This window comes from Eretmochelys imbricata, chromosome 13 (assembly GCF_965152235.1).
Source record: "Eretmochelys imbricata isolate rEreImb1 chromosome 13, rEreImb1.hap1, whole genome shotgun sequence".
Classification (NCBI taxonomy): Eukaryota; Metazoa; Chordata; order Testudines; family Cheloniidae; genus Eretmochelys; species Eretmochelys imbricata.
Window position 1 is genome coordinate 37363806 of NC_135584.1, and position 11641 is coordinate 37375446.

Genomic DNA, 11641 nt, shown 5'->3' on the forward strand with positions numbered 1-11641 from the left:
GGTACCCCAACCAAGGGGGAAGAGGGTAAGAGCCCGCCGGGGGTGAGAGGGGCTGGGGCTCAGAATGAGGAGAAAACCCAGACCCCTCCCCTGCTTCCCTCCTCTACCACTTTTCCGGGCCACTAGGGGGACCCTCGGTGCCCCAAGAGCAGGGGCAAGGGGTGGCATCTTAGCCCCCCACCAAGAAAAGTGCAGGACCCATCATACTAACATTGGCCACCTTGTCACAATGCCTACAGAAGTGTTCCTCAGGAAACTATTGGCTTTGCCCCGCTTTGATCTCCTGTATGGGAGGCAAGTGAGGGGACCCACGATTTGATTCAAGGATCTAGGGAAGGCAGTGCTGAGGAGAGAAGACATCCAGTAGGGGAGTATGTCCTGTCTGAAGGAGAATTTACTGTGTACGATGGATTTAGTGCAACAGAACCTTCAAAGAAGTCAGGAAACCCAGAAGGGTTGGTGCTTACAGAAGTGTCATATGTAAGACAGAGGAGGAAATTGTTCCATTCTCCTTGGCACTGGTGAGGTCTCAGTTGGAGTACTGTGTCTAGTTCTGGGCACCACACATTAGCGGAGATGTAGAGAAATTGGAGAGAGTCCAGAGGAGAGCAACAAAAAATGATCAAAGGTTGAGAAAACCTGACCTAAGAGGAAAGGTAAAAAAAAAAAAAGGGTATGTTTCTTCTAGAGAAGAGGAGGCTAAGAGGGGACCCGAGAACAATCTCTCAATATGGGGGGGGAGGCAGGGGTAGTTCAGTGGTTTGAGCGTTGGCCTGCTAAACTCAGGGTTGTGAGTTCAATCCTTGAGGGGGCCATTTAGGGATCTGGACAAATATTGGGGATTGGTCCTGCTTTGAGCAGGGGGTTGGCCTAGATGATCTCCTGAGGTCCCTTCCAACCCTGATATTCTATGATTCTATGTGAAAGGCTGTTATAAAGTGGACATGGGTCAGTGGTTCTCCATGTCTACTGAAGGCAGGACAAGAAGTGATGGGTTAATCTTCAGCAAGGGAGATTGAGGTTTGTTGTTAGGAAAAACTTTCTAACCCTAAATGGAGTTAATGTCTAGAATCAGATCACAAGAGAGGTTGTGCAATCCCCATCAATGGAGGGTTTTAAGACCAGGTTGGACAAATACCTGTCAGGGATGGTCTAAATTGATGTGGTCCTGCTTCACATCAGGGGGCTGAATCAGGTGACCTCTCGAGTTCCCTTCCACCCTGATATCTCTATGGTTCTAGCCTGTGAAATGTCTTCTGAGGTTAAATCCTCTGAGCTTCCTTTTCCTCCATTGCCCATTATCTGGAGACTGGCCAACTGGAGACTGGAGATGAAACATCAAACCAAGAAAACAAAGTTGGTCTTGAAAAGTTCCTGAGAATCAGAAGTAAAAGGAAATGACTCGGCAAATGGGGAGTAAAGAAATGACAGATTTGCAGACAAAGATGTAGACTTCTAATAGTCTTGCCGGTGTGGGCCAGAGGCTGGGGGAAGGGGAGGAATGCAGGGTCAGATTCCCCCCACCCCCAGATTTGCTGCATGGCTTGTACTGAGCGTGCTCACATGGACTGAGGATGCTCAGTAACACCGCTGAAGCCGGCTGCCCTCACTCTGCCCCCTTTCCATGGGCATGGGTCATCTCTGCCGGTGACTCTCAATCCTGACCTGCAGCACCCCCGCCCCGTCCCAGTCCTGGATTCTCACCCTCAGCCAGGTCTGCTTATGCTCCCTAATGTCTGACTCTGAGAACTGTTTCTGTTCGTGACACAGCTGTGTGTGGAGACACACCTTTCACTGCCTGGGGGATGGGGAGAAGTCCCTGCTCAGACACTTGGCTTGTCAGTCAGGCCTCAGGGCTGATTGTCTGCTACAGATGGCAGGGTTTTATCTTCCAGGCAATGGCCACTGGGGGTACATCACCATAGCAGCAAGTTTCAGAGACCGAGTCAATTGATCCCTGGGTGTGGACCAGACTGGATACAGCCCCAGCTGTGCAGGGCCCAATTTGCCATGCATCCACAGATGTTGGGGGCCCGTCCTTTCTCCCTGCCATATGTCTGGGTGTACAGGCCCTGGGACAGCCTAGCACCCACCTGGAGATTGGGAACCTGACTCATACCCTGTCCCCACCCAGTTGGGCTGCAAACCCCCTGGGTCCAGATAGAAGCACTTCCCCCCTCCTTAAACTGGCCATGAAGATGCCACTTGTGGGGGATTGGAGGAGGCCCCCTGGGAGAGAAAGGGAGGTTCCCACACTTTGTAGGTGCTGTTTATGGGGGTATAGGGGCACCATAAGGGAGTGGGACAGGTGAGGAGAAGGCCAGGGGGCTTTTTACATTTAGGGGTCTTGTCTTCAAGCTCTTCTCCACAGGTTCATAGACTTGAAACATCCAATTTGAACACACAAGAAGGTGAGATTTGCAGGTGTTCCTGTGACTCCTGATGCTGGAGCTTAACAAAAAAATACAGAGCCATTTCAGGGGGGCTCGGAGATTGATGGAGAAATGGGGCCAGGGTCTCAGGGTGATTTTTAAGCTGTTTTCTGGGGCAGAGACTTGTAGGCATGCGAAAGAGTCAAACATCTGGACAGCCAAGGTCACATTTCCTAGTGGTCAGCCTTGTTGTGTGGGGTGTTTGCTCTTTACTCAACCATGCCTGCCATGGGGCAGGCTCACAGGGACACGGCTCCTGTGCCGGCTGTTCAGGGCCTTCCCCATTGCCCATCTCCATGGTAGCTGTGCTGCCCCAGGTCCACCACCTTGCAGGACACGTGCTCCCCAGCCTCTGGGAGTACGTCAGCTGTGGGCTCTGTGGCTGGGCTCCAGAAACCCACAGCCGGGCCCTGTCTTCAGCTTGCTGCTCTGAAAGACACGCTGGGGAGGAAGCGGGGAGCTGAGCCAAGCCAGTGGGTGACTCAGCATCGGCTGCACTCCCCACCAGATGAGCTGTTGGAGGGAGGAGTTGGAGAGATCCAGATGAGCTCGGTGCCAGGTGTGCTGGGCTCCAGGCAGGCCCCAGGGGGCCCTGATCCCAGATGCTCTGGGAGAGGGGGCAGAGATGCCCTGACCCTGAGTGACTTTCCTCTGGGCTCCTTCCCCCAGAGGGAGGTTGTTTTCCAGCCACCAGCTCCCTCCCTCCTGTCCCCCACGTGTCAGCGGCGTGATGCTGAGGTTTCTGAGGGTGCCTGTGTGGTCCCAGCTCCCCGCGAGGGGGGCGCGTACGTGACCTGGGGTTTGCTGCTGGCTCTATAAATGCCCCAGGACTGAGGCTCGAGCACTGTCACTTTCCCAGGATGGTGACGATGCTGATCCTGATCCTGCTGCCGGCGGCTTTTCTCCTGCCCCCCGGGGCTGGGGCTGGTGAGTGCGGGGAGATGAGGGATCATGGGGAGTGGAGCCGGCAGCTCTCTGGACTGTTTGCAAATCCTGGCTCCTCCCTAGAGTCAGATGCTTCTGCCAGGGCGACTGTTGGCTCCCAGGACCTGGCTAGGGAAGGGTTTGGAGGTGGGGGCGATGGAACCTGGGTGGCAGAGCTGGTACCGAGATAAACCCCCTGAGACACAGAGAGAGACTGAGAGCAGGAGAGAGACACAGGGGGGTCTTAAGTAGGGGCTGGGAGCCCAGACTCCTGGGTTCTATCCGTAGCTTGGGAGTGTGGTCCAGAGGTTAGAGCAGCGTGCGGGGTTGGGAGTCAGGACTCCTGGGTTCTAGCTCCTTTGTCTGTGTTGTCACATTGAATTGAAATTGTTTAGGGAAGGGGCTGTGCTGTATCTGGCACAATGGAGCCCTGATCTCGGCCAGACTCAGTGCAGCGCCTGGCACAATAGAGACACTGATCTCGGTCGGGGTCTGTGCAGCGCCTGGCACAATGGGGCACTGATCTCGGTCGGGGTCTGTGCAGCACCTGGCACAATGGGGCCCTGATCTCGGTTGGTTGCACCATATGCAAATAACAGCAACAGACTCTCAAACAGCCTGGTTGATATGGATGCCAAATTAACGTTCCTAAGTCATCTCTGAAAGTGGTCGGGTGTGAGCTACACACAGACTTGCATTGGTTTAACTAAACTGATTTTAAATCACATCTGTAGTTCAACGGGTTCAGCTTTCCCTGTGATGTAAACTTGGCTGATAGCATTGGAAATTTCCCAGGGGCCAGCTAGCCCCACAGAACCAACGGTGGGTCAACCCATACGATTGCCTGCATATGGGGGGTTGCCTGGGGTTAAAGCAAACGGTGCAGTCTCGCAGTTCCTAAATCCTGCATCCCTCTGATGGTCAGAGACTTTCTCATTTCCATCTCAATCTATTCCTGCCCAGTTTATCCCATTTGTCCTTGTTACAACATTGTCCTTCAGCTTCACTAGCTCTTCCCTTGCCCTTCTGTCCCCTCCACCCTGATGTCTTTACATCGATTGTCTAGATTTTATTTCATGCCCAGAGCCCCATGTGTGTTGAGACTTGTTCTGAACTCGTCCGAAGAGGCTTTTATTTTTGCATGGGAAATTTTGACTTTTCTTTGAAAGCTCCCAAAGTTAGGTCTTTTTCTATTAACTTTTTATTAATTTTTTAAAAAGACAGAGAGAGAAAGTGCGAAAATAAACAACAAAACATACATAAACTCCTCATAAACCAAAAGCTTCTCATAAGATATTAGATATTTGCTACTCACCTTAGCTAGGCTTGAGATGTTATCTGTAATATGAATGGTTAGAATATTAATCCCTCACTATGTTCCACAATTTACAAACACGATTTGCTTATAAAAATCCCACTAAAGGAAAATTATTAAAGGAAGAAAATGACTAGAAGCAAAAGTCAGAGGAGGGGGATAGAGATGGGTAGGGGAAGGAAGTGGGTAGAGAAGAGAAGGAGGTGCAGGGGGCGGGGGGGGATGCATTTGATCGGATCATTCGGATACTTCCAGGAAAGCATCTCATATCTCTAACAGCTTTTCTTGGTATCTCTGTAACAGTGTAGAGGGTTAGCGATTATCCCTCCCCTTCTGGCTCACTATATCACTGGGGCACCGCCCAGTATTGGGGAGTTAGCGAATCAAACGTACGGACCTGAAGACCCTTTAGTGGGGTAGGGCTGAGTTGCCATGTAGGCTAGGTGGCGCTGAACCTCAGGCATGGCATAGCAACAAACAGGCCATTCCTCCTAAGGTGAGGAGGTTGCCACCCCAGGCAACAGGAGTAGGAAGGACCAGGGCCCACCCTACTCCACTGGGTCACAGCCCGGGGCTCTAACAAGGGCAGATGACTCAGCGGGGATCCTACCACAACATGGTGACTCGGGTTCTGACAGACAAACTGGACCAGCATCTGTTTTCCCTCAGCTACTTCTGACCACAGTCTGAGCAAGGGGTTCCGTAGTCCACGGATCCTCTGTCTCATCGAGGTACTAACCTGCCAGCAATCCTGGTCAGTCCCCTCCACTCTCAGCTTCCTCTGGAGTCAGGGTGATCCTTGACTCGGCAGCAGGCCCTGGATATCTGTCTCCTTCCCTGGCTCAGGCTCAACGGGCTAGAGGCTCCTCTTATACTTCCTGTCACACCCCTCAGCCACTCCACCACACTACACACAGTCTGCCACTCTTTACATGGTGGCCAAGCGTAGGATGTCTATGGTCCAATCTTTGATTGTTGGTCCCTTTTTGGATTTCTGTGTTTGTGGAACTAGTCTTTCCACCACTGTTAGTGCTCTGCTTAGCCAGAGTCTTTCAGATTTGTTCCGCTTCCAGTTAACACACATTAGGTTGAAAAATACATGTTTAATTTTATTTGAATAAAAAAAAACCCCTCTCCAATTCAGTTCCACCCAAAGCATCTAGGTGCCTTCCCAGAGCACATGGGTTAAGTCAGTACCTGCCGAATTACAGCATCAATATTTGTCTGACTTATCGGCATCTGTTTTGAATGATTGAAGAGAGGCACAATACATCCTCCATATTCCTGTGGAATTAATCTTAAATGTCGGTCCAAGAAGCAGTTCAGAGCACGGGCTAAAATTTGTTTCCATTTGCTTAGCAGAAAATAATTGGCCTTGTTCCTCCTCCCAATGCTTTAGGGGATCAGCGTTTAGTTCAAATTTGCTGGCCAGCTGTGCATATAATGTTGCCTCAGATCTTGGATCTGGCAAAACATTTGGTGAAACGACAGCAGGATTGGGTCGGGGTCGGGAAGGAAGTGGGATAAACAGATGGGAGACAGCATGTTACTGTTGCAAACCTTGCCACTCCTCCTTACTCTCTCACATAGTTATTCAATAGGCGGACCATGGACCAAATCTGGACCAAATCTGGTCCAGACACTTTTGAATGGACCCCAAAAGCTTTTTATTTACTTATTATTATTGCCATTATTGTTGGCTTTTTATGATTATGTTCTGTGGCATTTATCCTTGATTATAACTTGACCAAGAAATGTGGACCTTGACAAAAAATAATTAACTATCCCTGCTCTGGCAAAATAGTTACAAATATTCAGCTGAAAAGTGCCCAAAACTGAGGGAAAGAATCAGATTTCGAAGAAAAATGCCAAAATGTTGAGGAGAGGAGGTGTGGTCTAAGAAACTTTTCATGATCTAGAAAACCCAGTTTTCTGTTGAAAAAGAATTTGGAGGGCCAGCTTGGGAGCAGCCCTGGCTTGTCACTGTGGCTTGATGGAGAAGGTGAAACATCAGCAGGGGACATGTCAGTGGGTTTCTGGTTGACTTTGCCTCCCAAATCCGTTAATTCAAGGCAGAGCAATTATTGCCCCACTCCCGATGTGTTTGACACTGATTCGCCACCCAGAGAGGTCAAAGCTGTAGATTTACCCCCAGCACTATGGGGTGTCCACTCTGGGGCAGAGTGGAGCAGGGGGCAGGGTTCCAGGCACAGGGATCCCCCCCAGAAAAGCATCACAGGGGATGGGTTGAGGCTGTGGGGACTCCCCTTCAGGATGGGGAGTTCGGTCCCAGCCTGGCCCTGGGAGAAAATGGAGCTCTTTGTATGAACCTGGTCTCCCCCACAGGTGAGATCATCGGGGGCTGGGAAGCCAAGCCCCACTCCAGACCCTACATGGCCTATCTGTCAATACGACGCGGAGACAAGAATCTTTTCTGTGGAGGGTTCCTGGTGTCAAAGAACTTCGTGCTGACGGCCGCTCACTGCAAGGGAGAGTAAGCGTCTCTGTGCTGGGGATGTCGGGGCAGGTCGGGGTTAGCAGGTGATGGGGGAGCCGGGAGCTCTGGCACCATCATAGTTGCAGGGAAGGAGCAGTTAGTGCGACAGGCTGGGAAAGCAAAGCCCAAGGGTCCGATCTGCTCAGGGGGCGTTGGCCTGTCTCTGGGGGCCTCTGCAAACCATGGTCCAGAACCAACGCTGGGTAATTCAAGGGAGCTACAGCCAGTGTGAGCAGCTGGGGTCTGGCCCATTGCCCAGATCAGGGCAGGGAAGTTCTCACAGCCCCAGGAAAGCTCTGCAGGTCTCTGGGTTGGGGGGCCTGGGCATGGACCCCTGTCTGGATCTAGCTGGGAGGGGTCACAGAGATAAGGGAACCTGAGACACAGGGGCCGGGAGGACGATGGGAGTGAAGCCGCTTGTGGGACAGCACAGGGGCTGGTGAAGACACATGCTGGGACCCCAACACCTCTGGGCAGATGCTTTGTGCTGGAGCCAGTGCCTGACATAGGGGAAAGGCCCTTGTGCCATGCCCCATCCCACCTGAGCAAGCCAGTCTCTCTCCCAAGATGGATCGGAGCGAGCTCTACTAGAGGGAAAAGGCCTTGTCTCCCATTCCCCAGACCCCCAAAAGAGTAAGTCTCCAGTCCAGGGTCTGGATCAGAGAATGGGAATGGGAATCTTACATTTTTACTGGCTGCGAACTGAGTCCGAAATCACTTCTTTAGACCCCAGGCTGCCCTGTCCCCACAAGTAGCCGTATACCTGTGTCAGACCCACATATGCCCATCCCATCCCATCCCATCCCATGTTCTAGCCCTTACAACCCACATGTTGCTCTTGGCTTTTGCAGCAAGATCACTGTCATCCTGGGAGCCCATGACATTACCAAATGGGAAGGGAGCCGACAAGTGATCCCTGTGAGACGCCAGTACCCCCACAAGGATTATAACAAGAAGTCCTTTAACAATAACATCATGCTGCTGCAGGTACTGCCCCATCCCATCCCACCCCCACAAGAGATCTCACACAGCTGCAGGTACCTCCCCCATCCCATCCCCCTGCCCCCAGTGACCTCACACAGCTGCAGGTACCACCCCCATCCCATCCCCCTGCCCCCAGTGACCTCACACAGCTGCAGGTACCGCCCCCATCCCATCACCCCGCCCCCAGTGACCTCACACAGCTACAGGTACCTCCCCATCCCATCCCCCTGCCCCCAGTGACCTCACACAGCTGCAGGTACCGCCCCCATCCCATCACCCTGCCCCCAGTGACCTCACACAGCTACAGGTACCTCCCCATCCCATCCCCCTGCCCCCAGTGACCTCACACAGCTGCAGGTACCACCCCCATCCCATCCCCCTGCCCCCAGTGACCTCACACAGCTGCAGGTACCGCCCCATCCCATCCCCCTGCCCCCAGTGACCTCACACAGCTGCAGGTACCGCCCCCATCCCATCACCCTGCCCCCAGTGACCTCACACAGCTACAGGTACCGCCCCCATCCCATCACCCTGCCCCCAGTGACCTCACACAGCTACAGGTACCTCCCCATCCCATCCCCCTGCCCCCAGTGACCTCACACAGCTGCAGGTACCACCCCCATCCCATCACCCTGCCCCCAGTGACCTCACACAGCTGCAGGTACCGCCCCCTCCCATCACCCCGCCCCCAGCGACCTCACACAGCTGCAGGTACCGCCCCCATCCCATCACCCTGCCCCCAGCGACCTCACACAGCTGCAGGTACCGCCCCCATCCCATCCCCCTGCCCCCAGTGACCTCACACAGCTACAGGTACCTCCCCATCCCATCCCCCTGCCCCCAGTGACCTCACACAGCTGCAGGTACCGCCCCCATCCCATCACCCTGCCCCCAGCGACCTCACACAGCTGCAGGTACCGCCCCCATCCCATCCCCCTGCCCCCAGCGACCTCACACAGCTGCAGGTACCGCCCCCATCCCATCCCCCTGCCCCCAGCGACCTCACACTGCTGCAGGTACCGCCCCCATCCCATCCCCCTGCCCCCAGCAACCTCACACTGCTGCAGGTACCGCCCCCTCCCATCCCCCTGCCCCCAGCGACCTCACACTGCTGCAGGTACCGCCCCCATCCCATCACCCTGCCCCCAGTGACCTCACACAGCTGCAGGTACCGCCCCCTCCCATCACCCCGCCCCCAGCGACCTCACACAGCTGCAGGTACCGCCCCCATCCCATCACCCTGCCCCCAGCGACCTCACACAGCTGCAGGTACCGCCCCCATCCCATCCCCCTGCCCCCAGCGACCTCACACTGCTGCAGGTACCGCCCCCATCCCATCACCCTGCCCCCAGCGACCTCACACAGCTGCAGGTACCGCCCCCATCCCATCCCCCTGCCCCCAGCGACCTCACACTGCTGCAGGTACCGCCCCCATCCCATCACCCTGCCCCCAGCGACCTCACACTGCTGCAGGTACCGCCCCCATCCCATCACCCTGCCCCCAGCGACCTCACACTGCTGCAGGTACCGCCCCCATCCCATCACCCCGCCCCCAGTGACCTCACACTGCTGCAGGTACCGCCCCCATCCCATCACCCTGCCCCGAGTGACCTCACACAGCTGCAGGTACCGCCCCCTCCCATCACCCCGCCCCCAGTGACCTCACAATGCTGCAGGTACCTCCCCATCCCATCCCCAGTGACCTCGCAGTCATGGGTTTGCCTGTTTCTGGGGGTTGGGGTGTGTCTCTGTGTCCCTGAGTGCGACCCTCACATTGATCTTCATCGGTCTTGTGTCTCAGCTGGCAAAGAGAGCGAAGCTGAACAGATCGGTGCGTACCATCTCCCTGCCCCGCGCCAGCCAGAGAGTTGAGGCCGGGGCCACCTGCAGCGTCGCCGGCTGGGGCGGCACTTGCACAGATTGTACATCGACCCCGGCCAGGCTCCAGGAGGTGGACGTGTTGGTGATGCAGGATGCTGCATGTCCTACGAATACTTACGGGCCATACCGCTACTATAATGCTTCCACCATGATGTGTGTGGGGGATCCAAAGACGGGCAAAGACTCTTGGAAGGTGAATGTCCTCCTGGCTTCAAGCATCCTCGATAAATCATTATTAATGAGGCTGCTGGTGTTGCAATCAGGCCTACGAGCAGTGGTCAGCGATCAGGCCCCACTGCGCTGTATAAATGAAGGGGAAAATATCGGGTCTTCTCCCAGGGGGAGGCAGAGAACAGTTCTAGGGGTGGGGGCAGGGGGGCTCAGACCAGTTGGATTCTGGGGGAGCCAATCAGGGAATGGGTGGACATAGGGGGATGTCACTGAGCTGTGCGTCAGCGGGAATGACTCACTGAGCTGTTCTCCACCTGTGACTTGTTCTATTTCACAGGGCGATTCTGGAGGCCCCCTGGTGTGCAGGAATACAGCCCAGGGCATCGTCTCTTGGGGGCCTCCCACCCCTCCAGGGGTGTACACGAAAGTCTCCACCTTCATTCCCTGGATACGGGCAACGATGAAAAGGCTGCAGCCCAGAGCCAAGCCGGGAATAGCAGCGGGGGCTGGAGCTGCATCGCTTCTGTCCTCTGGTGATGCCCAGATGTAGGTCCTGCTTTGCAGATTGGCTGAGCTCCCCTCTCCCCAGGATAGCCCCCTCAGCCATCGCTCCACTCAGGCAGTGCCCAACCCATAAGCATCAAGGCAGTGAGCCTAGGGGAAATAAGGAGCCAGGTTCAAGACCACATCCCTTTGGTTCCCTTGGCAATCCAAACCCCGACCCTTAGGCTAGGGAAACAGCTGGTTTATTTCCTCTAGGGTAACAGACATAAACCAAATCCTGGGGCAGACCTGGCGGTTTGTAGCTCTCCCCCATGTCAGCTGGTTGAGTGATCATTTATTGGGGGATCTTCATTGTTACCTGACCTGCTAACTCCTGTGAAAACTGCAGCCTGCCCTGGCCTCACTGGACCTTTCCATGGGTTAGTTCATCGGGCTGGCCACCGCCCGTTCCAAACACTCCTGTTCCCAGTGCCAGGAAGGCCATTGGGAAGGGAACGCAGAGAAGGCTACACTGAACGGACTGCAGATCCATCCCCGGCGCTGATCGCCTCCTTCCCACCTTCCCTGCCGCGCGGCCTGCTGCATTTCGCTCCCTGCTACATTGCCAGCAATGAATAAAAATGAAGTTACCAAAAAAAAAAAAAAAAGTGTTTCGGGTACTGAGCCATCAACCCAAGCTGTGAAATCCAGAGCAGCTGCTGCATCGGCCAGGGCCAGGCGGGAATTCACCCCTACAGGGGAAGGCTGGGCTCGTGGTTAAAGTGCTAAGCTGGGACGTAGGACACATTGTATGGGGAGATTTTGGCAAACCAGTAAAGTGCCTGAAACCACTACTGCTTATTGCTAAAAGCAGCCAAGTCAGCAGGCTTTAAAGTGGCCATGCAGCAGCCTCAGCTTGACCAAGGAAGGAGGGGAGGCGGTTTGGGTGACACA

General features: G+C 54.7%; 1 protein-coding gene across 1 annotated transcript; it reads left to right on the forward strand.

The window, feature by feature from the left end:
* Nucleotides 1-3278: 3278 nt before the first annotated feature.
* Nucleotides 3279-11333, forward strand: LOC144273682 (granzyme H-like). Its single transcript, XM_077832372.1, has 5 exons — nt 3279-3359; nt 7018-7165; nt 8020-8155; nt 9954-10226; nt 10542-11333. The coding sequence occupies exons 1-5, from the start codon at nt 3293-3295 to the stop codon at nt 10752-10754; spliced, it is 837 nt and encodes a 278-aa protein (XP_077688498.1). The 5' UTR covers nt 3279-3292; the 3' UTR covers nt 10755-11333.
* Nucleotides 11334-11641: the final 308 nt, after the last annotated feature.

Bases quoted from the DNA above. Each gene is read 5' to 3' on its own strand.
- LOC144273682 (XM_077832372.1), top strand. From the start codon at position 3,293: ATGGTGACGATGCTGATCCTGATCCTGCTGCCGGCGGCTTTTCTCCTG. The intron at 3,360-7,017 runs GTGAGTGCGGGG...TCTCCCCCACAG, and splicing joins GCCCCCCGGGGCTGGGGCTG to GTGAGATCATCGGGGGCTGG. The intron at 8,156-9,953 runs GTACTGCCCCAT...CTTGTGTCTCAG, and splicing joins ATAACATCATGCTGCTGCAG to CTGGCAAAGAGAGCGAAGCT.